Source organism: Lepidochelys kempii, chromosome 25, assembly GCF_965140265.1.
Source record: "Lepidochelys kempii isolate rLepKem1 chromosome 25, rLepKem1.hap2, whole genome shotgun sequence".
NCBI lineage: Eukaryota > Metazoa > Chordata > Testudines > Cheloniidae > Lepidochelys > Lepidochelys kempii.
Window position 1 is genome coordinate 12,218,628 of NC_133280.1, and position 24,408 is coordinate 12,243,035.

A 24,408-nucleotide genomic window follows, 5' to 3' on the forward strand; every position below is an offset into this window, starting at 1 on the left:
CTCCCCCTACAGCCAGTACCCTGCCCTGCTTCCTGGCAGCACCCCCTGCTGGGAAAGGCTGGGCTGGAGTAGGTGGGAGCTCCCCCTACAGCCAGCACCCTGCCCTGCTTCCTACAGCGCCCCCTGCTGGGAGAGGCTGGGCTGGAGTAGGTGGGAGCTCCCCCCACAGCCAGCACCCTGCCCCGCTTCCTACAGCGCCCCCTGCTGTGAGAGGCTGGGGTGGAGTAGGCAGGACCTCCCCCCAGAGCCAGTACCTCTGCCCCGCTTCCTACAGCGCCCCCTGCTGGGAGAGGCTGGGCTGGAGTAGGTGGGAGCTCCCCCCAGAGCCAGCACCCTGCCTTGCTTCCTACAGCGCCCCATGTTGGGAGAGGCTGGGCTGGAGTAGACGGGAGCTCTCCCCACAGCCAGTACCCTGCCCCGCTTCCTACAGCGCCCCTGCTGGGAGATGCTGGGCTGGAGTAGATGGGAGCTTCCCCCCACAGCCAGTACCCTGCCCCGCTTCCTACAGCGCCCCTGCTGGGAGATGCTGGGGTGGAGTACGCAGGACCTCCCCCCACAGCCAGTACCCTGCCCCGCTTCCTACAGCGCCCCTGCTGGGAGAGGCTGGGCTGGAGTAGATGGGAGCTTCCCCCCACAGCCAGTACCCTGCCCTGCTTCCTGGCAGCACCCCCTGCTGCGAGAGGCTGGGCTGGAGTAAGCTCCCCACACAGCCAGCACCCAGCCCCGCTTCCTACAGCGCCCCTGCTGGGAGAGGCTGGGCTGGAGTAGACGGGAGCTCCCCCCACAGCCAGTACCTCTGCCCCGCTTCCTACAGCGCCCCTGCTGGGAGAGGCTGGGCTGGAGTAGACGGGAGCTCCCCCCACAGCCAGCACCCTGCCCTGCTTCCTACAGCGCCCCCTGCTGTGAGAGGCTGGGGTGGAGTAGGCAGGACCTCCCCCCAGAGCCAGTACCTCTGCCCCGCTTCCTACAGCGCCCCCTGCTGGGAGAGGCTGGGCTGGAGTAGGTGGGAGCTCCCCCCACAGCCAGCACCCTGCCCTGCTTCCTACAGCGCCCCCTGCTGGGAGAGGCTGGGCTGGAGTAGGTGGGAGCTCCGCCCACAGCCAGCACCCTGCCCCGCTTCCTACAGCGCCCCTGCTGGGAGAGGCTGGGCTGGAGTAGACGGGAGCTCCCCCACAGCCAGCACCCTGCCCCGCTTCCTATAGCGCCCCCTGCTGGGAGAGGCTGGGCTGGAGAAGACGGGAGCTCCCCCCACAGCCAGTACCCTGCCCCGCTTCCTACAGCGCCCCCTGCTGGGAAAGGCTGGGGTGGAGTAGGCAGGACCTCCCCCCACAATCATTACCTCTGCCCCGCTTCCTACAGCGCCCCTGCTGGGAGAGGCTGGGCTGGAGTAGATGGGAGCTTCCCCCTACCAGCCAGCACCCTGCCCCGCTTCCTACAGCGCCCCCTGCTGGGAGAGGCTGGGCTGGAGTAGACTGGAGCTTCCCCCCACAGCCAGTACCTCTGCCCCGCTTCCTACAGGGCCCCCTGCTGGGAGAGGCTGGGGTGGAGTAGGCAGGAGCTCCCCACACAGCCAGCACCCTGCCCCGCTTCCTATAGCGCCCCCTGCTGGGAGAAGCTGGGCTGGAATAGGCGGGAGCTCCCCCCCACCAGCCAACACCCTGCCCCACTTCCTACAGCGCCCCCTGCTGGGAGAGACTGGGCTGGAGTAGATGGGATCTTCCCCCCACAGCCAGTACCCTGCCCCGCTTCCTACAGTGCCCCCTGCTGGGAGAGGCTGGGCTGGAGCTCCCCCCACAGCCAGCACACCTGCACTAGCCTCTTTTGTAATTTGTGGCTATTTACCCCTGAACCCGCCAGCCACTTCTTGGGGACAGGGAGGGCGAATCCAGCCAATCAGCCTCTCCCCTGTGCTCCCTTTGCCAGGACCGAGCCCCCCAAGCTCAACGCATTCATCATGGACAAGTCCCTTCTGGATTACGAGGTCACCATCGACTCGGACTGCAAGCTCCTCACCGTGGGGAAGCCGTTTGCTATTGAAGGTGAGCCGCTGCCTGGGGCCAGGGCCCCTTGGCCCCCTGCCCAGGGCCCGAGCTGCTGAGTGCCCAGGTGCCCTGGGAGAAGGGGCATTGCTTGCGTGGTCCTGGGCCACAGCGGTCGGCGACGGGCGGGTGCAGTGCAGTGTTGATCTCTGTGTTAAAATGGCTCAGTGTAAATAATCTTGGCGAGAGGCTGTTAAAGCCTGCAGCAGGTGGCTGTGCTGTGTGTGTGTGATTCTTGAGCCGGCCCGACAGCCCTGGAGCGGGGCCGGTCTCTGGTTAGCCCGATGCTGGGCACAGCCTGGGCTGGCAGGCTCCCTGCATGTACCCCCCTTTCCCTGGAGGTGAGAGAAATCCAGCCGTATGATCCACTCAGCTGGGGGTGCTGCCTTGGCTGCCATCTGCTCGGCTCACTTTGCTTATGGGCCCCCCCACTGCAGACAGCTCCTGAGCTTTGGTCACAGCTGGAGCTGAACTGGGGCCCTAGAGGGGAAAGGCTCCTTTGTCTAGTGGCCGGATCCACCCAGAGCAGAACTAAAATGACACTGACCCCATGGCCAGGGCAGAGGGGCTGTAGACTCCAGTGCCTTCCAGCCAGCGGTGAGTGCTCCCCTGCAAAAGCAGCACAAAGCCATTGTCTCATTCAGAGAGGCACCCCCCCTCACACACACACACACACCTCTGCCACCTGAGCTTTTGCACACCTGAGCTTTGATCCCTGGTGAATCCACAGCTTACATGTCACAGGGCCCCGCAGTGCAGACAGACTTTGCTTGCAGCAGGGGTGCTTCCATGGCGCCCTTCACCAGGCTCTCCGAGGGGCACTCAGCCAGAGCAAGAGTCTTTTGAGCTAGCAAAGCACAGAGGAACCCTGGTGTGTTGCAGCCCCTCACCTGAGTCCAGCTGTGTGCCAGCTACCCAACAGCTGGCATGCTGCTGGAGACCCCAGTAGCCCATCTGGTCTGGTGGCCTAGGAGGTTCATCATCCTTCCTGACCCTGCGCCCTGGAGCATGATGGTTCAGCCTACCATGATCCTGGTTTGGCTAAGAGTGAGCAAAGCCTCCAGGTGCTGCGTGCCCTCTTCTCTCCCCATGCCTGATCCCTTCCACCTCCGCTAATCTCCTGCACAGCCTCCTCCTCCTCTCATCCCTGTGCAGTAGGGATGCTGGCTGATCTCTCCTCATTAACCAGACTGTTGCCCCAGAGCCGAGAGGGAAGTTCAATGAAGCCCCCGTTCTCTCGCCTGCCAAGCTGCGACTAGAAAGGGAAACAGGGAAGCGAAGGCAGCCCCATCAGCAGGGCCCTGCAAGGAAAGGCAGGCTGCTGCGTGTCACAGGGCCCTCTTTGCTGAGAGCTCCCAATTGCCCCGCCACTAGGAGGCGAAGCTCGTGGGTTTTCCTCCTGGGGAGACCAGATGGATTTATGGCAATGGGGTGCAAGCTGTCCTATGATGAGAACATGTACCTTAGGGGGGGAAGCAGCTGCTCACCCACCCTGCAATAAACCACACTGGGTTGTGTAGCTGCAGGCACTTGGCAGACCGAGGGGAGCAGTGTGGCTTGAGAGCCCTGAGAAAGGCTGACTGGGGGGTTATGGGACTCGGGAGATCCAGGTTCATAGCCCAGCTGTTACCTTGCCCAAGTTCCTCCATCTTTCAATGGGGTGACAAGCCCTCCTGAGGCTCGGATGCTGCAGTGGTGGGGGCTAGAGGGGGCAGGAGCCCAGGGCTTTTATTCATTGTTTGTATTGAGGTAGCACCTTGTGACCCTGATGAGATCAGAGTCCTGCTGCGCTCGGTGCTGTACATTCAATACAGAAGACACATGATGTGCCCAAAGTCACACAGTAGGCCTGGGAATAGAGCCCGGGGCTGCTGGCTCCCAGTTCACCCCCATGATGGTGCTTCTCTCTCCATGTCTCTCTCTCCCCGCCCCCACTAGGCTATGGAATCGGGCTCCCCCAGAACTCGCCCCTGTCCTCCAACCTCTCCGAGTTCATCAGCCGCTACAAGTCGGCCGGCTTCATGGACCTGCTGCATGACAAGTGGTACAAGATGGTGCCCTGCGGCAAGCGGGTCTTAGGTGTCACCGAGGTGAGGGCGGCCCGGTGGGCTCTGCAGGGAGGAGATGTCGTGGGGCCCAGGCTAATCCCCCCCTCCCCCTCTCCCTTCCAGACACTGCAGATGGGCATCTATCACTTCTCTGGCCTCTTTCTGCTGCTGTGCATTGGGCTCTGTGGCTCCTTGCTCACCTCTCTGTGCGAGCATGTCTTCTACCGCCTCATCCTGCCCTGCATCAAGAGGAAGAAGAAATTCAACTACTGGCTACACACCAGCCAGGTGAGAGCAGCTGGAGCCCCGGCCCCGCTTCCCTTACGCTGCCTGTCCCCCACTGGGCTGGGTTTTGAAGCCGCCTCCTTCTGCCTCCACAGGGGCCTGATGGTCCCCACCAGCCCCTTCTCTCAGGGTGCCCCTTCCTTAGCAGTGGTGAGAACGGTCCCTGGTGCTTCACTGGCCCAAGAGCAGTGGTGCTGGGGTCCATTTATTGCTAGTAATTATTTGTATTATCGTAGGACCTACAAGCCCCTGAACCCCCCTATGCAGCTTTCTTTTCTCCCGCCTCGCCTGGTGGGACACAGCATTGCCCCTCCATAACGTAGGGCCCCGCCAAAGCCATTGGAGGGAGCCTTCTGCAATTGGTATTGTCCTAAAGATTCCCCCTCCTCTGCCCCCCCGTCTCACACTGCCCTCTTCCCTAGTGCAGAACCAGTCTATGCCCCTGCCTATACCGAGCAGCTGTTGGGACTCATACCCACCCCCAGCTCTGGCTTAATTAGACTCTAATTCACCCTTCTGCAGGAGCCCTATAAAGCCTCCCTGCAAGGCATTGAATCAAAGTTACTCTTTAACACTGAAAAGACAAAGCCCTGTCCTCACATCCCCCCAGCCTTTCCCCTGCGGGTCTGATTCCTCTCCTCCTTGTGCGTCATAGAAAATCCACCGGGCACTGAATATGGGCTTCGAGGAGCAGAAAAACCAAAAGCTGAGACTCGAGAAAAGGTACTGACAAGGGGCAAAGCCCCGTTCCACTTCCGCTGCCGGCCTGAGTCTTCACCGCTGGTCGATAGCTCCTGCTGTCCAGCTGCAGCAGTAGCTTAGAGCAGAGGGCTCCTGCCCCCAAGCGGCAGTGCAAACCACTGTCTAATGGTCCAACACACGGTGCCCTCCCATGGGTGTTAGGGTAGCTGGGTGGGAGAAAGGTGCCCTACCCTGGAACCTTGCTGGCCACCAGCAAAGAGTCTTGGGTGTGAGCGTCCAGCTTGGAGAAACGAGGAGCCAATGCACGGTCTCAGCCAATCACCCCTTCTAGAGGAAAGACCCAGCTGTTGCCATCCTCTCTCTGAGGAAGGGCACAGACAATGGAGGGGGAGCCCTCTAGGCAGCTGGGATGGTAGACTCAGCCCTGAAGGCTCGACTCACCCTCTGCCTGTTTCACTCTGAAGGTGCAACATTCAGAAGAGCCAAGAGGCACCAGCCCCAAATTCCAGCCAGCCAAGCTGGAATAACCTCAGGAAGGCTGCTGGGAAAGAGGACAAGCGGGTGCATTTTAACATGGAGCAGATGCCCTCTGAGCCAGCGCAGGAGAGGGAGGTGCCCGTGTGGCACTGCATGAATGGCAGGGTGCCCCAGCCAGAGGAGTGGGACACCAGAGAGAAGGAGCTCAGGGAGCTGGAGGAACGGATCCAGGCAATCAGGGATCAGCTGAGAGCTGCCCTGGTGCAGAAGAGCGAGCTGGTGGCAGCATTGGGGCCCACCAAGAACATCAGCATGCTGCCTGTTAAGCCCATGGCAGAGAACAAGGACAGGTAATGGGACACGGGCCATTCAGGTTCCTTTTGAACTTACTCTGGAAAACCAGCTGCTGTTTCCTTTCACATCTTAAATCAAACCAGAGCCTGGAGAGCAAGTGCAGAGGCTCCTGGTTGTGGAAGCGGTGAAGCTGCATAGATCACAACTGGGAACACTCCCAACTCATTCACCACTTTGTTTGAAATTAATTTCTTCATATCACAGCTAGGACCCAATTCCCACCCTGCTGCTGTCCTTTGTTAATGGCAAGCTTAGAGATTTCCACATGATCAGCTTACTGTAGAGGCATGGTAGAACCCTCCAACAAGCTCCTGACAGCTATGGAAAGGAGGATCTCACTTAAAAATATTTTCAGTTACATATCCATTACTGCAGGTGTGAGGACAGACAGGACTGGCTTTTCCTCAAGGAGGAAGTTCTAGGTTTAGTTCTTTCCCCACTGCCTCAGAACAAGGAATCCTTCCCTATTTAAAACAGTTGTTTGGGGAAACTCCATAGAATCCAATGAGGAACTAAGAACTGGTGACTTGGGCTAGGAAAGTTTGTGCCCAGTTTCAGATCCCTTCTCTCTCCGGGGTGGGTGTGCGGCATGGAATAGAGACGTACTCAAACTTTCCCCTACAACATCTGAGGGGGGCAGTTGTCCAGAAAATACTGTGATGTGGGTGATGCAAATTCTAATAGTGTTTCCTTTCACTAGCAGCATCTGTAACATTGATTGTAAATAAAATGTACAAAGTTCAAGATTTTAACTAGAATAAAAAGCAAAGCAGACTTCTCCTCCCTCCCACCCACCCCTTTCAGATCCTGCAGGTGGGGGTGAAAATGCAGATTGACTCAGGAATCTGCTCACTAGCTCCTCCAGCCCCCAAGCTTGTCCATCTCCCTCACGCGCATGAGTTTCTCTCCCCATCTTTCCTTCACTCTGAGCTGTTTTTTGGATGCAACGGCCAGCCTGGGATTAGGATTTTATTTACTGAATTAAGATTAGATTTAGCCAGGATCCTCCCCCAAGGCATAAAATTGCAGAATTTAAATGGACAGAGCTACCGGGAATTTAATCACAAAATTGTATTTTTGAGTAAAGCTGAGGGTGTGGGAAATCTCCTTCCACCTTCAGCCCAGCAGCAAGAGTTTTATGCAGAGGGAAACTTCTCTGTCACTGCAGGACTCCCCATTTTTCATGCTTGCTCATTGCTGGCGAGGTTCTGGTTAACACAATCCCTTTGTTTCAGGCACAGGAAAGTCCCAGCTTGTCTCATCTCTGATGTGATGGAAGATCAGAGATGTAGGTATGAGAATGTAGCAGTCCATACACATAAGAGGGTGACTGACCATGAGCCCTGCAGCATTAAAAGTCCAAAAGGTGCTGTCAAGCTGTTTTTAAAGGGAGGTCAGTAAATCTGAGAGATGGAAACCCAGGGGGTTCAGGCCCAGGCCCTCAAAAATATTTAGGCTCCCAAGTCCTCAACATAGTTTGGAGAACTAGCTACAGAAGTGCAGCAGCATCTTCTCCATATGGTTGTGCAATGTGCCTCAAGCCAAAGGCTGGTTGCTCTTCTGTTCCTCCAGTGCTGTGCTGTGTGTAGGGTGGGGGGAAGGTTGGCCTGGAAGACCCTGGGGCAATTCCCTGCTCCACCACAGACTCCCCAGGCAAGTCACTTAATCAGTGTCTCAGCTCCCCATCTGTAACAAAGAAAGTGCCCTACCTCCGGGGTAGGGAGGTGCTCAGATACTATGACAGCAGTAAGTCTCTTAGACCTAGGAGCTAAGTGTATGTGACACTGCCCAGAATGAAGACCAGAGCCTCACAGATCCAGCCTGCCCAGAACCCCTGCACGACCGTTCGCAAAGCGGCAGCACTGAAGAGGTTAGAGATAATATTTATTATATATATACAAACACATTTTTTACATTAATTAAATAGAATGAACTCTACCCTTCATTCAGCAAATGATTTGGTTCATTTCCCCCCCTAAAATCCTACAGCTGTTTCTGCTGGCTTGTGCTCTCTGACCTTTACAACCTGTTCGCAAGGAGCCCAGCTGCCTAGAAGCAGCATCAAATAATTGAGGGGAGAGTTGTTGGCTGGACCCGGTCTTGCTCCTGGGGAGGCTGGGTGTAGCGAGAGGGGTCCACCAACATACCAGGCCCTGGCATGCACACTCCACCTCCAGCAGCAGCATCTACTCCCTAAATGGGTTTCTGGGGAGGAAAGGCAGAGAAAGAGAGAGCTGAGATACTGTCAGAAACCCCTTTGCGCTGGGCAGCCACTGACATGGCAAATCCTTCGATCACACCCCAATTCCCCATCCACCTGCCCTGTGTGGTAAGCAGTGGAAATACCTGAGGGCCTCATTCCTGGGACTGATCAGACAGGAAGGAAACTCCAGATGAGGGCGGATTAGCTCCTGTAGACAAGGATAGAGCCCAAGGACAATTCCACAGCTTGGTCTCCATCCCCCTTGAGACATGCCTCCCACCTCCCCTCTAATCTAGAGGGCCTAAGCCCCACCCTCCCCCTTGGCACTTCCCTTTTCCACTACATACGCTACCTTTTCCTGAGTTTTTCTCCCCTCTCAGAGCCTTGCTGGGGGAACTGGACATCACTTACCACAAACCCTTCTCCAAAGGGAGCAGCTCCCAGGATGGGCTCAGCCTGCACTGGTATGCGAACTAGAAAACTCTGCGGCCGATAACAGGATGGTTCCTAATGCAGCCTCTCTAACTTGGGTACCAGATGTCACCCACTAGAACTAGTTAGTAAAAAGGTATAGAGACAGACAGCCCTTGGGCAAACTACAGTCTACCAGGGTGAGACACTAATCTCAGAGCTAGCTTTGCCTCTTCCTTTCAGCAGGACAGTGCTCCAGGCTTCCTTCTTGCCAAGAAGGAAAGGAGGGGGGGGTATCTAAATTTCTTCTTGGCTTCAGTGTTTGGGTCCTTTCCTTTTCTACTGAACCATCACGAGTAACAGTTTTCTACCTGCAGTCTCCCCTTCTGGCCCTGTGCCAAAGGGGTTTCTCGACTTGTGGAAGGGCCCAATCTTAGGATGTGAAGGTGTCCCACGCATGGGACAAGGCACTGAAAAAACAGGTTAAGCCACCAAAGCAAAGAGCAGAGCTGTGTGGTGACAGGGCTATACACATGCGTCCCTGATGGCTCCTTCAGGAATTACGAAGCTATAGTTCAATTCCTAACGTTTTCAGGCCACAGCCTCTGGCACTAGCTCCCCTCTAGCTTACCCAGTCTATGGGCTATGCATTTAAGGTGCTAGATTCAGAGAGCCCCTGCCGAGAGGCCATGTGGCAGAAAGAGCTGCTCTCCTTGTGGGGGTGCAGCGGGAATGGAAAAGGGAGGATAGCTATGGGGATCCATCCCAGAATCAGCCTAGATGGTTACAAGCACACCCCTGCCACCAACCTGCAGGGGGAAGCGGTATGAACCTATCAGCTCAGGCACAGCTGACTGGCTCTCGGAGAGCTGTTAGCACAGGAAAACAGCCTCACGTTTCACCTCTCCCAGGACAGGCTGGCCACTGGTAAGAGGTCAGAGGGAGAGGGCAGCAAGAAGATGCTTAACTACAGCTAATCGAAGCCTTATTCCCAGCTTCTCGTCTGCGATGAAATCTGGCAGAAGGGCACAGGGCTTAAGATGCACTTTCCCTAGTGGAGGGCCAAGCTTGCTGATGCCCTCTGCTGCCTTCTGTGGATCTCCAAAGGAGACGTTAACACCCCCTGCCCGCCACACACACATTCTGTTAAACTGCAGTTCTAAAAGATAGGAACGCCAAGAAACTGCCACCTGTATCTTCTCCCCAATATTAATACAGACTTGTGTCTCACCCTTTAAAACCTCTACATCTTTCTAAAAATAGATAGAGCTATATATATAATTTGTCTTTGCAACAGTCAACTTTACTCCTTTGTTAAGTAGCCAAAAAACCCCTCTACAGTCAAGGCCCACATGGCTGGTGAGGAACAAGAGCAGAGAACAGGGAGACAGCTGTGGACAAAGTCAGCTAGGCACTACCAAACTGTCAGAGTGAAGATGTCAAGCAGCATCCACCAAAACTCCCATGATGAAAGGAAATGACTTAGCTCCAGCAAGTGGTTTTTGACTGCCCCCGAGGTTCATTTCCATTTCAGTTGATGAGCTTTCCAGCCTCTCTTTCCAGGAATACACCACACTAGATGCAACTCATCACACTAAGATTTTTTTTTGGAGGGGTTAAAACAAAAAAAATTGTTTAGTACAATTTGGGTCACACTTGCAAAGGCAAGTAAGGCTAATGACTCAGTCCCCAGCTGCTGATCCAGCCAGTACTACTGGAAGTCCTTCCTTGTGAGAGCAACACAAGAGGGGTGGGAGGAAGGAGTGGGGACCACAGAACTGTGACATTGACTAGCCCAAGTGACCAATCCGGCAGCCCTGTTGTCTGCCAATGGCTTAAGAAAAACGTGGGGCCCAGCAGCTTGCATGCGGTGAACAACCTCTCTGCAGGTCTAGTTGCAGAGGGATGCTGGGCATTAATGGCTCCCAGCTAGTCTGTCCCTTTTACACACACACACTTACAGTCCAGGAGAGAAATGTATGGAATCTTTACTGCACTCCAGCTGCTCTGCCTTCACTAAAAGGAATTATGGGTCAGGCCTGGGGAGAAACAAGAAATCCAGATTCCTTCTGGACTGCCAGAGATCAATGAGAGAACGGGCTCAGGACAGGCTCCTGGACTCTGGTTCCGAGTGAGTTTCGGAGCAGGCTGTACTGTCCACTGCTGTTGGGCAGGGGGTGGTCTCCCCATGGTCCCCAAAAGCACTATCCAAATGCTTGACCAGATCAGTATCTTGCATGAGGGGCTGAGGGGTCTCTGCCAGGTTACTGTTTGCAACATAGTCCTTTCCGCTAGGTTCTGCTTGGCTGAATGACTCCCCTGCAGCCGCAGTCTGCTTCGGAAGGGAAGGACTGGGGACAGATGCACCATCCTCCTGTGCTGGGACAAGGGGGGCACTGGCAAGGGGGGTAGCTGGTGTGTCTTCTGCCCCAGGGGGTGCATCAGTTGCAGTAACCACCGCTGCTGAAGAGACCTCAATAGTAACGGAGCCCACAGCAGTCTCCACGTGGTCGCTACCGACTCGAATTTGGGCTACCAAGCTTGAAGCAGCAGCGACAGCAGCATCCTGTGGGCTCCCACTGGACATGGTTTCGTTCACCACGTTCGGCTCCAAGAGGGTTGTGCTCAGGTCAGACAGAAACGAGGCTTCTGTGATGACAGCAGCAGTTTCAGCTACCCAGTTCAGATCACTCCCTACAGAAGAGGCTGTAGCAGCTGCAATGGCAACAGCCCTGGGATCCTCGCTGGGGGCCAGAGAACTGGGGCTGCTGCTGTCTGCGGCTGGAATCGCTCCTGGATGGGGCCGCCTGCCGCCCATGTCAGTGGGGGCAGCCGTCGTATTGTTGTTGAGGTTGTCCTGAAGTGTTGTTTGGGTCCCTTGACCCACCTGCTGGTTCTGCAGCAGCATCTCTTGGATTCTAATCTGCTGGAGGATGGCTGGCAGCTCATAATGATGGAAGAAATAGATCATGGAGTGCTAGGGAACGCAAAGGGAAAGGGGTTACTTGTTGGCCAAGAAGGTTTTTGCTGCAGCCCTGTAGAAAGTCTGCGGATTGGTTCCCTTAACTGTTGTAACCACAAGAGCAGGGGAGTAGCTAGGCTGCTCTGACTCATACGGGAACCAGAAACATTCTGGATTTAGAGTCAAACCTAGACATTTTGGGAAGGATTTTCCACCTTCCACTGTGGTCCCTAGAGGCCTCTCCAGCAGCTTAGTGAGGTCATAAAAGCCCTGCAACCAACCAGAGAACCACAGAATCCAAGCCTCTTAAGGAGGGATGGGGAGGAAGAAGGCAGCCAGGAATATCTGGAGTTTCTATGGACAGCTGACTGCAGGCTCACAGCTGGTGAGAGGTGTCAGGTCATCACCCAGGGACACTCAAGGCCTCTAGCCACAGAGCAGGGACATCAGGCAGCAGCAGTGCAAGCTTCCTCAACACCATTCAACCATCACCACAGGCGTCACCTGGGAGTTCAGCATATGCCCATTCAGTCCCTGGCCCCCGAGTCACAACCCTCACAAAGATATCATTTAGGAAGGTGCCTTATGTCCTCTGGACAGCTATCCAGTCGGTATTTGACTGAGACACTCCCCCCTCAAAACTCACTTGCCATTAACTCTCAGCCATTTTATGGGTCCAACTTTAAGTCAATAATGGCCACAGCCAGATTTGAGCCCATGACCTAGAAGTCCAAGGCCCTGTATCTTAAGAGATTTGGCAGTTTCATCCACCCTCTATTCTCATGTTCCCAGGAAGCGCACAAATCTCTTGGTTAAGTAAAGATGTCTGTTCAAACCCTGCTTTGTAACAGCTTTTATAGTCTACATTGTGGCAGTCAGTGACTTGGGGGTAATTTACTCTAGTCTGTGTCCATCCATGCATAGCCATACAAGTGGCCTGATCAGTTTCTGACTTGATATTGTAAGCCCTAGATTTCTATCCAGCTCCCTCATAAGGTTAACAAAGTGACCACGGGCAGAATTAGCACTAAGACATAGATCTGTCTCCACTCTTCTACCTAAGGAGCAGCAAAAGAAGGCCACTGCTTACCTGGATGAAAAGCCATGAGGTGACTAGAGCCAGGCTGCTGTACTGCCCATTAAATCGGTAGTGGTATGCATAGAAGGCAAAGTGATACAAGTAGAAGAACCTGGAAAGAGAAGGGACAATAAGGAACAGGACATAACCACAGAGACAACCCATCCACCCCAGCCTTGGGCAGGGATTTCCCACTGAGCAGCTGATTAATGGGTACTCTTGACTTTCTCAGCAGACATCAGTGTTTTTCAGCAGACATCTAAACACAGAGCAGGACCGACAAGTGGGCAAATGTCTGAATCGGTTTTAAAGGGGGACTTCCTAATAGTTACACAGGAAAGAGCCAACTTGCCTCCTGAATGTGGGGAAAGCAATTGGGCTTCAGACGCAGGAACACTGGGAGTCAAGAAGGGAAAAGAGTAGTCATCCGAAATGGAAGCCAACCCAGCACCGCCTGATGAAAATTTTAAAGAAGCCTCACATCGCAGAATAAAGCAGCATGCAATATAGGCCTGAAGCACATCGCTAGCTGATGGAAGCGCACATGCTAGAAGGAGAATGGGCAACTCTCTTACCTTAGCCAATGCCGCTTACTAGTATTGGTGTGGCAACAGATGGCATCATACTGGTCCGCCAGCCACACAATGAGGATGATATAAAAGGCAGTGGTGGTGTCATTGAAGAACTCTGACATAATGGCTTCCATGCCTGCCGGACAGAAAACACTGACATGTCAACTAGCTGTGGGGCCTGGGCACTGGGTAATCCCAGCTAGCCATTCTCCAGAACCAAGAGTGCACCCGGAGTTAACGCTATCTAGTAACTGGTGCTATGGTGCATTTGCTGGATTGCAAAGCAAATGCAAGCAGGCACAATGGAGCTGGTTTCTAACAGCAGATGAGGTAAAGCACAAAGATTTCCTTGCTGACTGGGATCTTCAGCTATAACATTAGCCACAGCCCAGGATTTATTGTTTTTAAATGAAGTTTTGTGGGTGTAGGACATAGGTCAGGAACGTGAGAGATGGAGAAGTGGATCAAGCTATACATGATGTACATGCACGATGTGGATTACCTCCAGCCCAATGCACAGCTCTGAGAATCACTAATCCTCACCAGCCCTAACCCGAGTGTGGGTATATTTCTACTGGAGACTAGGACCAAAAAAAAAAAAACCCAAAACCTTATAACATGGTCACACCAAGTTCCATGACATGACCTCCCTGCAGGGAATGAGAACATTAACCCCCGCAGTGACCTAAGGTACAAGGGGCAGGGGCGGATTGTGTGTGTTCAATGCACCCCAACATGGCTTGCTACACTAAGTTTGTTTCGGACATGCTCAGGGTTCTTCCTTTGCGTAAGGAGTAAATCCATGTTCTTACCTACTAAAGCCAAAATGACAGTGAGTAAGGGAGCAGCAGGGAACGCAATAGTCATGTTCATTTCCAGCATCTGTAAGAGGTCCACTGCAAGAAGGAAAGCAAACCATGAAGGGCTCTCAGCAGCTCACGGAGCAGAGTAACACGCCACAAACCACCTTGAGAACTAGATGCAGGAGACAGTACGGCCGCGAATGGCTTACAGCTCACAGTACATACAGGCTCACACTGGGGCAGGCCACTGGTCTAACAAATCCTGCCCCGGTAATGACCTACACCCACTGCTGCAGAGGAAGACTAAATCCCCCAGAAGGCACCAGGGCTGTACCTTTGGGACAATAGTTTTTTGACCCCTGGGCATTAGGCCATGCCCTGAAACACGGGATTTGCATTCATCCAACCTCAGATAAGAGGGGAATGGTCACAAAGGGCAACTTAAAGAGCATATTTGTCTGGAGATTTAAGGCTAAATTCACATCTGATGTAAGCAGGAAGAAAAGGAGTCTAGAAGTCAATGGAGCTGCGTTTACACTCAGACAGATTCTGTCCTGTGGTCACTAAGCAGCGTACTCCAGGTGGCCAAAGTCATGCCCTGTCAGCTTCCGGGATGAGTAACCTTTGGAAAATGTTACTGTGTTTTCCCAGCTCCAGGATGATGAATGGGATAAAGAATCGACTGTCTCAAGTCAGCTCAGCTCCACGAAAGACACTAAGCTCTTTTCTTGCCCTCCAAAAGGTAGTGAGTGTTCACCAGGGCATGGCATTATCCCAAGAGAAACAACTTGTAGGAGTGAGATTTAGAAGCACTTACCAATGAAGACAAAGATCTGATGATGAGAGTAGCGCAACAGCATTGAGACTGACAGGGTCTGAAAAAGCAAAACAGATCAGGATTAGAACTGGACTACCCTGGGAAGCTGGTTTTCCCATAGATACAGAGTTCATGCTGATGCTCCATCATGGCATGTGGGATGCACTGAGACAGATATTACAGACACATGAGATCTGAGTCTACGGTACTAAGTTTTAAAAATGTTATCTGTATCTCTGTGAGCCAGCAATTGTATTCTGGCTCCATGGGGGAGGGTTGCCAAACCTTCTCCAGGAATGAAGATCAGTGAGGGGCCATTACAGCAAATCCTGGGACAGGGGTACCCAACTCCAAAGAGGAACCACCTCCTGGGGATTTTTGCATATACTGGTTCAGACTGGGTTCCAGAGGCCCAGGAGACTAAGAAAGGCTTCTGGTACAAAGGCTCAGCTGAATTGACTCAGAATCCCTCAAGTTGATCCAATAACTGACAAGATTGTAACCAAGAGGGTACAATCCTGCTGGAAGGATCCGAAGGACTGGGAAGCATGCCAGGGTCTGGAAACACCTAGTAAACTGAGCATGTTTATTGTTTTATGCTATGTTTGGTCACTGGCATTCACTGTCCTAGCCCTTGAGAAAGAGTGAAGAACTACAGGGGATGAGCTAAGGTCTTATTTGCTGGGATATGCACACTGAAGGGCAGAAGGAATTGAAGGCTAAATTCTCAGTCTGGAGGAAGAGAGTTGCAGTACTTTGCCCACAGAGAGGTGATGGCTAGAAGTTTGAGATGTAAAGGGGTGCCCCTGAGCAGACCGCAGAGGGTACAGTTAACCTGCAAACTATGACATGTACTTGTGAGGTTCTTTGGTCTGGGCTATGCAGGAGGTCAGACTAGAAGATCATAAGAGACCCTTCTGAGCTTAGAATCTATGTTAACTAAGAATTTTTCTGGCTTGTGTGGATTTTTCTTAGCACTGTAACAAAGCTCAAGACTGTACTGCACATTTCACGCTTTAAGTAGCGCTTCTTTGGCACGTTACAAACAGTAATTAAACCACATGCTGCCCCTGTGAAAGAGATAGGCATGTAGTTAACCTGTCAGAACTAGACTCCTACTGCAGCTAAAGTGATGCCCCAAAATCAAAGTACAAATCTGTAACAGAGTCGAGAACAGAACCCAAAGTTCCAGCTCTGTTCCAGTTCTGTGCACCTCCAGCTAGGCCACACTGTCTCTCTGAGAAAGATCACACAGGACTGATTTATCTTCATGAGAAATATATTTAAACACCTCCTCTCACCAGCCATTAGATTATCAAAGGAAGAAGGAACACTGTCCTAACTATAGGCATAGTGGTTTGGCATCTATGATCTCAGCCTCCTTTGCTTATTGGTTTCATCTGGGTCAATTCTGCATTTGCAAAAAAGATTGTGAGTGTATTTAGTAAAAGTAGCCGTGGCCTCTTGTGTTAATACAAATTAGGGCACATAAGAAAGTTACCAAAATTCAATCTTAAATCCCTTTCAAGCCCTAGTCCAGAAATCCAGGCAACACAAACCGTTTTACTTACAAATATGACCATGATGACGAAGGCAGCTAGGTATGACGTCCTAGCCATCCACATGCTGACAAAGCGATAGTGCTCCCCAGACACCACGTTGCGGAGGAAACCTGGAAGAAACAGAGGAGCCCGGTCTGATTAAACAATAAATGATCGGTTGAGCTTCCCATAGTGGTGCATCCTTCATTCTTATTCAGCATGTGGCAGGAGAAAGTCTTCCTTGTGGCCATTATCCTCTCTCTTCTCACACTTGGTTCATTTTACTTGCCAGGTGATAATCTCCCCATGGAGCCGGGGAACCATTCTCAGTACTAGGGCACAGTCAACAGCCAGGGCACACCATTCATGCACCCACAGACTGAAAGCACCTCCTCCAAATATTCCACCACAAAATTGTTTCCTGGTGCCTTTACCTTTGTTCTCTTCGTTTTCAGCTAAAGCTTTCACACTGGACATTAGAATGTCATCGTAACCCAGGAACTCGTCCAGCAGCAGGCGACTAAATCGGTCTCCAAAGCACTGGTCTCTGGTGGGGTCTGCATGAAAGGCAAAGAAGATTCACTCTGTTCAATCAGAGGTCAAACCACGGAGCAGGAAACTCTGCTTGTTACTATTTACATCAAGACCCATCCGACGCTCTGCGGTGCTATGTGCGCAAACAGAATTGGATTCCCAGGCTTAGACTCTTAGGCCAGCGGAAGTGCTGCACTTGCCCAGCTAAGCAAGGCGCTCACTTGTCTGAGCCTTTTAGCAGGACAGTAGGCATAGTACCGTAGAAACATTGGCTTTTGCAGTTGGATGAGAACAGCCGATATGAACAGAAGCTCTTCACATGACAGAAACAATCAGGAAGGGTAAGGACAGTGAGATGGATGGTTATAAAACTCATTTGAATGCATGTAAACACATGTAATTGCTCACAATGCAGCTGGGATCCATCTAGATGAAAGGTGGAATACAAATGCAAGCCATTTTCAGTAAGGCAGGTAGGGAGCTTATGTAGGAATCTGAATGATCAGACCAAATAAAAACACCACCTACCTTTAACGTAGACCCATGTGTTGTCTGCCATGTAATCACCATTTACTACAGCAGAACCGTACCACTCTCTTGCACTAATGTCTAATCAATCTAATACCGTTTCCACGGTATGCATCCGATGAAGTGAGCTGTAGCTCACGAAAGCTCATGCTCAAATAAATTGGTTAGTCTCTAAGGTGCCACAAGTACTCCTTTTCTAATCTGATTGTTGCACATATTTTGGCATCTGATTAATTAGGATTTTTGGCACTAGAAGGTATAAGACTACACTTATTCCTTGGAAACTTAAGAGAATGCTGTCACAGGATAATGGTCCCTGTGGCTATGCAGGATGCAGAGATAATTAGAGATAAACATCAGTGCTAAGGAGACATGCTCAACATGGTCTCTGAAAGGTATAATTGCTCCTGACAACAGGCATCAATGTTGTGCATCACAAGTGTTAAGTAGCATGGTCTCGGAGGGCTGCAGGCTATTTTGTTTCTAGCCTCTAAAGCTTAAAGCAAAGGAGGAAAAGCAACAAAATAATACAAATTGGGCAGAGTTTAGGTTTGGTTTCTTCAGATTCCTTCCTGGAAGAGACAACTGCTCTAGAAAATAACGCTAGGACTCGGATAGCGAAACGGATTGCTTAGATTCAGACTCAGTAATGGATGCCTTGGCATCGTATTGGAAAGACAGCCCTTCTCTGAATGAGGGTCCCCTCCAGGTTCTGTGCGACTGAAGCAAAGGTAGGTATGTGGGGGCATGGCTAAAACTGGGATGTTGGCAAACAGCATGTAGGCATTTTAGAAGAGTCTTGTCAACTAATGCGTGAACCCCAGTCATGTCCCTTACATACCTAGTGTCACCACCATGACTGGGATGCTGAGACGCTGACGAGTGCTCTGAGACAGGCGTAAAAACCCGTACTCCAAAGAATACTCCACAATGTACTCTTCCTGGGGCCACACTGCAAGAGAGGAAGGGAAAGGAGATTCAACTGCAGGGTTTGCAAACGACCATGGATACACCCCTCTTTACCCCGTCCCCTCCTGAAAAGCAGGTTTGCCAAGAAACAAGGACAAAAGGCTTTTTGTCATTTTAAAGCGTTGGTTGCACTTTTTACATCACTTCCCCCTCCCCCAATAGTAATCCCACCCAATTAACATGGATAGGAATGAACCCTTTGATGCATTTTCTAGTGGCATTCACCCCACGAGGTTCACTGGGTTGATATCAGCTGTTGGCTTCAGGGGAAATCCTCTCAACCACTTCAGCAGGAGCATCACTCAGGAACAGTCCACTCACTTTGGATTCAGGGCATTGAAAGGTGCCATGTTTACAGCCCAGGCTCCTGGAGTCCTACCTACAAGGCCTGGGGTTTTTAAAGGAGCCCATTCACTGCCTTGAAAATTCCAGCCAAAATAACTTTAAGCAGGATCAGCAACAACGCAAGGCTTCCCCATGTTATTCTACCAGCAGGCTGCAACTCCAGCCTGGAGGGAGCCGTCTTCATGCCTAGTGGTCTCTATGCAAACTGCCCCATCAGTCGGGCTGGTATTCTTCTTTTGAAAGTGACCATCTCCCCATCAACTCATTTCACACAGGCCATCAAATGGAAAGAGCATCAGGTCACTACTGTTCGGCTCATGAGACTCTCCCAATCCCATTCTCAATCCCCAATATTGGGGCCAATTTAACGAAACCTTTAGTAACCAAGCTTCAGCAACAGACAGTAAAGCAGATGAAAGAACTCCAGCTCACTGTCTCTGAAGACCACAGATTTGAACCCTCCTCTGAAGGAGAGCATAATAAACCAGGAAGGCACAGCAAAGTGAATCAGGAGACTAAACACCACTTATAATAATGGACTTGAGAGGATGTTATATGCTCTAATGAGAGCATGTTCTGTCCTTCTCTTTCCCCACTCTGGCCCCCAGACACGGGACATTTGTTAGACCTGTGCTGAACCATGCTTCTGTCCCTTGTTCCAGTCCCCATCCAAGAGGAATCATTACTCAAATGGTAATCCCTGCTCTGCTACTGACTTGGCTTTGTGACCTTCACTTCTGGGCCTCTGTTACCCTATCTGTGAAGGCAGGATAATATCACCCATCTCGCAGAGGGGCTGGATCTGTTTCTCTCTATCAAGGGCTTTAAGAGCAATGAATTGAAGATACTAAAGAAAGGCAAAGTATTATTAAAGTCACAATATACTCTAGGACTTCAGTTTCCAAAGCAACCAGCTTGTAACTTCAGCTACAGACAAGGAGACGACAAACTCTTTAAAAAAACCAAAGATCCTGTTTTTATTCATATTCTCTCATATGAAAAGTGACAGATGAGCATTACCCACTCAAGAGAGTCACTAGTGCCTTAAAGAAAAGCTTTGAAAGATATCCCATTTAGAAACAAGTCTGCTTAGAGAATTGCCATCCACAGATAAGACAGCAAGGTTTTCAAGAACTGATCTGTCAGAGTTGTAAAGATTTCCTGTCAAGGCTGGGCCCCGGGGAGGCCTGGGACCTGGAACAGAACTGCTTGCTGGTAGAGGACAAATCGGTGTTTATTGTGAGAAGCTGAACAATTTACAATGGCAGACATCTGCTGCGATTTACAGGTTGGCTTCAGAACCCCTGTGCGCCGGGCACTGCGCCTGCAGGAATGGAAGCCACTTGTCCCTCCCCCTCCTCTCAATTTGTCCTCAAGTGACCTCCTTATGCAGGCCTCTTTCAGCTGTTGAAGATTTCCTAGCAGACTGCTAGCATAAACCCATGAGTACAATAGGCCTAACAGAGCTTCAGGCCAGGAAATATGGATTTGTTTGGCCCTGCTAAGTGCTGCCCAGGTTTAAGGTTTTTGCGCTAGGTGCTACACCCGTATTATTTTAACGGAGCATTTTTGTCAAACACAGGTCACTTGGCTGTTTCAAGCATTCAGAGGCAGCTAATATAAGTGGATGTGGCTGTATCCTGCGTTCTACAGCTAAATGACTCACCCCCAAAGAGCAGATAACAAAAATACATTAATTCATACAAGAGGATTTTTGGCAAAAATTAAATACCTTTACAAAGAGCTTTCCTTTTAAGGCCAGTTAAATCAATTAATACAAAAATTTACACAGCTCTGGGTCAGTTTGATGAAACCACCACAATGAGAGGGTCTTTTTGATGGGAATCTTTCACTCCTCACCCCCATTACTTGGGCATTAGCCAACAACTAGTCCCAGGCAGAACGTCATTAACCTTTGCATATCATATAAGCACGGAAACCAGAAGTCACGCTTGTGTGGGTTGCAGAACAGGAGAACTGATCTCACTGTGATAAAAACCAAGTTAAAATTGCTTCCCTTTCCCACTCAGTCCTTGAGGTGTCTGAACACAGGGAAACAGGAAATCCACGCGGCTATAATCAGGGTTTGATGCGTCCCACTGCAGCATATGTGTAAAGAATGATGGACAGAGACACCTGTGTGTGTTCTCCAAGGAATTTATGGGGGAGATTTATGCAACTTCCATTTTCTACACATTTTGGGAATGCTGTAAGAATATTCTCCTACCCCCTTCACTCTGACTACAATAAATGAATGGTAAGTAGACACTCCACACGGGACAAAACTAATTTGCTTTCTTGGAAGGACAAGGTATACATATAGCAGCCTCATTTGCTTGTCCCAAAGGTTAATTTAGCAAATCATATCACGTTAACTCCTACAAAACCTGAATCAAGTCAATAGCGTGTGCCAACTCAGTGCTTTAAGATCAACACCATGTGCCACCGTTAAATTAATTATAAATGCATATTTTGGAGGCAAAAAAAGCTTAAATGCATTGTTCAAAACGGTCTTCTTCAAAGTACATTTTCCTGCTTTGAAGCTTCCCTAGGTCTCGCAGCTGCAGCTGGGCCTGCTGGCTCTAACCACAGTCAATTAACTTCTCTAGAGTTAGAACATCTCAGGACACAGGAACTGCTGCTGCTTCCAGAATGGCCAAAACCAGAGGCAGGAGCAAGAAGTAGATTTTTTTTTTTAAAATAAGCCTTTTGACATCACTTTATGATGATTGTTATGACTGCCTGCTTAGATGGCAGTTTGAAGTAGACAGTCTGCTGTGATAGCCCCAAGACCAGAAAAATCCCCTGTTAAGGAGCAACCAATCAATTTAAAGAGGATTTTTCCTAACAGTGTCATAGCATTCCTTCCTTCCTAAAGGAGGCAGATCAAAAGAGTCAGGCTTCCCATGATTAAAATATTTTAAAGGAATATAGATTAAAAGTCATATATAAGAAATGTAACTTCCTTTCCTGAGTTACTAGCAACACATTATGTAAGAGAAATTTCAACATAGATTTGCAAATCCAGACTCCAGAGAGAAACTGCTGAATTGGAATTCATTTGCAAATTGGATACAATTAACTTAGGCTTGAATAGAGACTAGGAGTGGCTTAGTCATTATGCAAGGTAGCCTATTTCCCCTTGTTTTTTCCTACCCCCCAGATGTTCTTGTTAAACCCTGGATTTGTGCTGGAAATGGCCCACCTTGATTATCATACACAATGTAAGGAGAGTGGTCACTCTGGATAAGCTATTACCAGCAGGAGAGTGAGTTTGGGGGGGGGGTGAGAAAACCTGGATTTGTGCTGGAAATGGCCCACCTTGATTATCATACACATTGTAAGGAGCTGTAGCTCACGAAAGCTCATGCTCAAATAAATTGGTTAGTCTCTAAGGTGCCACAAGTCCTCCTTTTCTTTTTGCGAATACAGACTAACAGCTGTTACTCTGAAACCTGTCATTATGCAAGGCACTGCATTTAGCCGTATGGAGTGGAAATCTATCAACTGCATGAAAAAACTTGTACAGATACAGACAGACATCCTCCTCCTTTCCAAATGCAAACAGATGGACATCGTACCAAAAGGACTGAAGGTAAAAAATCCATTACAATCTACATACCACACAGACTATGCTGACAGCTTGTGCCACACGCTCTCAAAGAAACTGCGGAATCACCTGATCAACATCCTCTATGGCAAACAGGGAAAGATTAAGAATGAGCTCTCAAAAATGGATACTCTCATCAAAAACCAACCTTCCACACAAGCTTCCTCGTGGCTGGATTTTATTAAAACTAGACAAGCCATTTACAACGCACACTTTGCTTCTCTACAAAAGAAAAAGGACACTAAACTTTCTAAACTACTACATGCTACAAGGGGCCACAGCAATGGTTCCCTCAACCCACCTAGCAATATTGTTAACCTATCCAACTATACTCTCAGCCCAGCAGAAGCAGCTGTTCTATCTCGGGGCCTCTCCTTCTGCCCCTCCACCCCCACGAACATGATACAGTTCTGTGGTGACCTAGAATCCTATTTTCGACGTCTCCGACTCAAGGAATATTTCCAAAATACCTCTGAACAGCATACTAATCCACAGAGTTCTCCCTACCAACACTACAGAAAGAGGGATTCTAGGTGGACTCCTCCTGAAGGTCGAAACAGCAGACTGGACTTCTACATAGAGTGCTTCCGCCGACGTGCACGGGCTGAAATTGTGGAAAAGCAGCATCACTTGCCCCATAACCTCAGCCATGCGGAACGCAATGCCATCCACAGCCTCAGAAACAACTCTGACATCATAATCAAAAAGGCTGATAAAGGAGGTGCTGTTGTCATCATGAATAGGTCGGAATATGAACAAGAGGCTGCTCGGCAGCTCTCCAACACGAGTTTCTACAAGCCATTACCCTCTGATCCCACTGAGAGTTACCAAAAGCAACTACAGCATTTGCTCAAGAAACTTCCTGAAAAAGCACAAGATCAAATCCGCACAGACACACCCCTGGAACCCCGACCTGGGATATTCTATCTACTACCCAAGATCCATAAACCTGGAAATCCTGGGCGCCCCATCATCTCAGGCATTGGCACCCTGACAGCAGGATTGTCTGGCTATGTAGACTCCCTCCTCAGGCCCTAGGCTACCAGCACTCCCAGCTACCTTCGAGACACCACTGACTTCCTGAGGAAACTTCAATCCATCGGTGATCTTCCTGATAACACCATCCTGGCCACTATGGACGTAGAAGCCCTCTACACCAACATTCCACACAAAGATGGACTACAAGCCGTCAAGAACACTATCCCAGATAATGTCACGGCTAACCTGGTAGCTGAACTTTGTGACTTTGTCCTTACCCATAACTACTTCACATTTGGGGACAATGTATACCTTCAGATCAGCGGCACTGCTATGGGTACCCGCATGGCCCCACAGTATGCCAACATTTTTATGGCTGATTTAGAACAACGCTTCCTCAGCTCTCGTCCCCTAAAGCCCCTACTCTACTTGCGCTATATTGATGACATCATCATCTGGACCCATGGAAAAGAAGCCCTTGAGGAATTCCACCATGATTTCAACAATTTCCATCCCACCACCAACCTCAGCCTGGTCCAGTCCACACAAGAGATCCACTTCCTGGACACTACAGTGCTAATAAACAATGGTCACAAACACCACCCTATACCGGAAACCTACTGACCGCTATTCCTACCTGCATGCCTCCAGCTTTCACCCTGACCACACCACACGATCCATCGTCTACAGCCAAGCTCTGCGATACAACCGCATTTGCTCCAACCCCTCAGACAGAGACAAACACCTACAAGATCTCTGTCAAGCTTTCTTACAACTACAATACCCACCTGCAGAAGTAAAGAAACAGATTGATAGAGCCAGAAGAGTTCCCAGAAGTTACCTACTACAGGACAGGCCTAAAAAAGAAGATAACAGAACGCCACTAGCCGTCACCTTCAGCCCCCAACTAAAACCCCTCCAACGCATTATTAAGGATCTACAACCTATCCTAAAGGATGACCCAACACTCTCACAAATCTTGGGAGACAGGCCAGTCCTTGCCTACAGACAGCCCCGCAACCTGAAGCAAATACTCACCAACAACCACATACCACACAACAGAACCACTAACCCAGGAACTTATCCTTGCAACAAAGCCCGTTGCCAATTGTGCCCACATATCTATTCAGGGGACACCATCACAGGGCCTAA

At 50.5% G+C, this 24,408-nt stretch overlaps 3 protein-coding genes across 9 annotated transcripts in view; 2 read left to right on the forward strand and 1 right to left on the reverse strand.

Annotated features, from left to right (window-relative positions):
* The window catches only part of GRIN3B (glutamate ionotropic receptor NMDA type subunit 3B), a 47,856-nt gene that overhangs the window by 15,007 nt on the left and 8,441 nt on the right, over positions 1-24,408 (forward strand). For 2 of the 4 annotated variants that reach the window (XM_073324557.1, XM_073324561.1), the window contains exons 5-10: positions 1,924-2,039; positions 3,978-4,129; positions 4,211-4,375; positions 5,028-5,095; positions 5,539-5,901; positions 7,141-8,359. In XM_073324557.1, coding sequence (XP_073180658.1) covers positions 1,924-2,039; positions 3,978-4,129; positions 4,211-4,375; positions 5,028-5,095; positions 5,539-5,901; positions 7,141-7,306 — 1,030 coding nt within the window. In that variant the 3' untranslated portion in view covers positions 7,307-8,359. Of the gene's footprint in view, positions 1-1,923; positions 2,040-3,977; positions 4,130-4,210; positions 4,376-5,027; positions 5,096-5,538; positions 5,902-7,140; positions 8,360-24,408 lie in introns of those variants that run through there. The other 2 variants (XM_073324559.1, XM_073324560.1) reach the window with 2 other exon arrangements.
* TMEM259 (transmembrane protein 259) overlaps positions 7,773-24,408 on the reverse strand; it is a 32,445-nt gene continuing 15,809 nt past the window's right edge. For 3 of the 4 annotated variants that reach the window (XM_073324563.1, XM_073324562.1, XM_073324564.1), the window contains 8 exons: positions 18,196-18,306; positions 16,727-16,849; positions 16,323-16,423; positions 14,752-14,809; positions 13,944-14,027; positions 13,135-13,267; positions 12,572-12,671; positions 7,773-11,496 (listed from right to left, as the gene is read on the reverse strand). In XM_073324563.1, coding sequence (XP_073180664.1) covers positions 10,621-11,496; positions 12,572-12,671; positions 13,135-13,267; positions 13,944-14,027; positions 14,752-14,809; positions 16,323-16,423; positions 16,727-16,849; positions 18,196-18,306 — 1,586 coding nt within the window. In that variant the 3' untranslated portion in view covers positions 7,773-10,620. The remainder of the gene's footprint in view (positions 11,497-12,571; positions 12,672-13,134; positions 13,268-13,943; positions 14,028-14,751; positions 14,810-16,322; positions 16,424-16,726; positions 16,850-18,195; positions 18,307-24,408) is intronic. The other variant, XR_012156230.1, reaches the window with a different exon arrangement.
* LOC140903361 (uncharacterized) lies at positions 21,708-24,364 on the forward strand. The gene is made up of 2 exons (XM_073324565.1): positions 21,708-21,892; positions 22,101-24,364. The coding sequence occupies exon 2, from the start codon at positions 22,132-22,134 to the stop codon at positions 23,314-23,316; it is 1,185 nt and encodes a 394-aa protein (XP_073180666.1). The 5' UTR covers positions 21,708-21,892; positions 22,101-22,131; the 3' UTR covers positions 23,317-24,364.

What these genes read in the sequence shown, in the direction of transcription:
- LOC140903361 (XM_073324565.1), top strand. Translation starts at nt 22,132, where the DNA reads ATGCAAGGCACTGCATTTAGCCGTATGGAGTGGAAATCTATCAACTGC.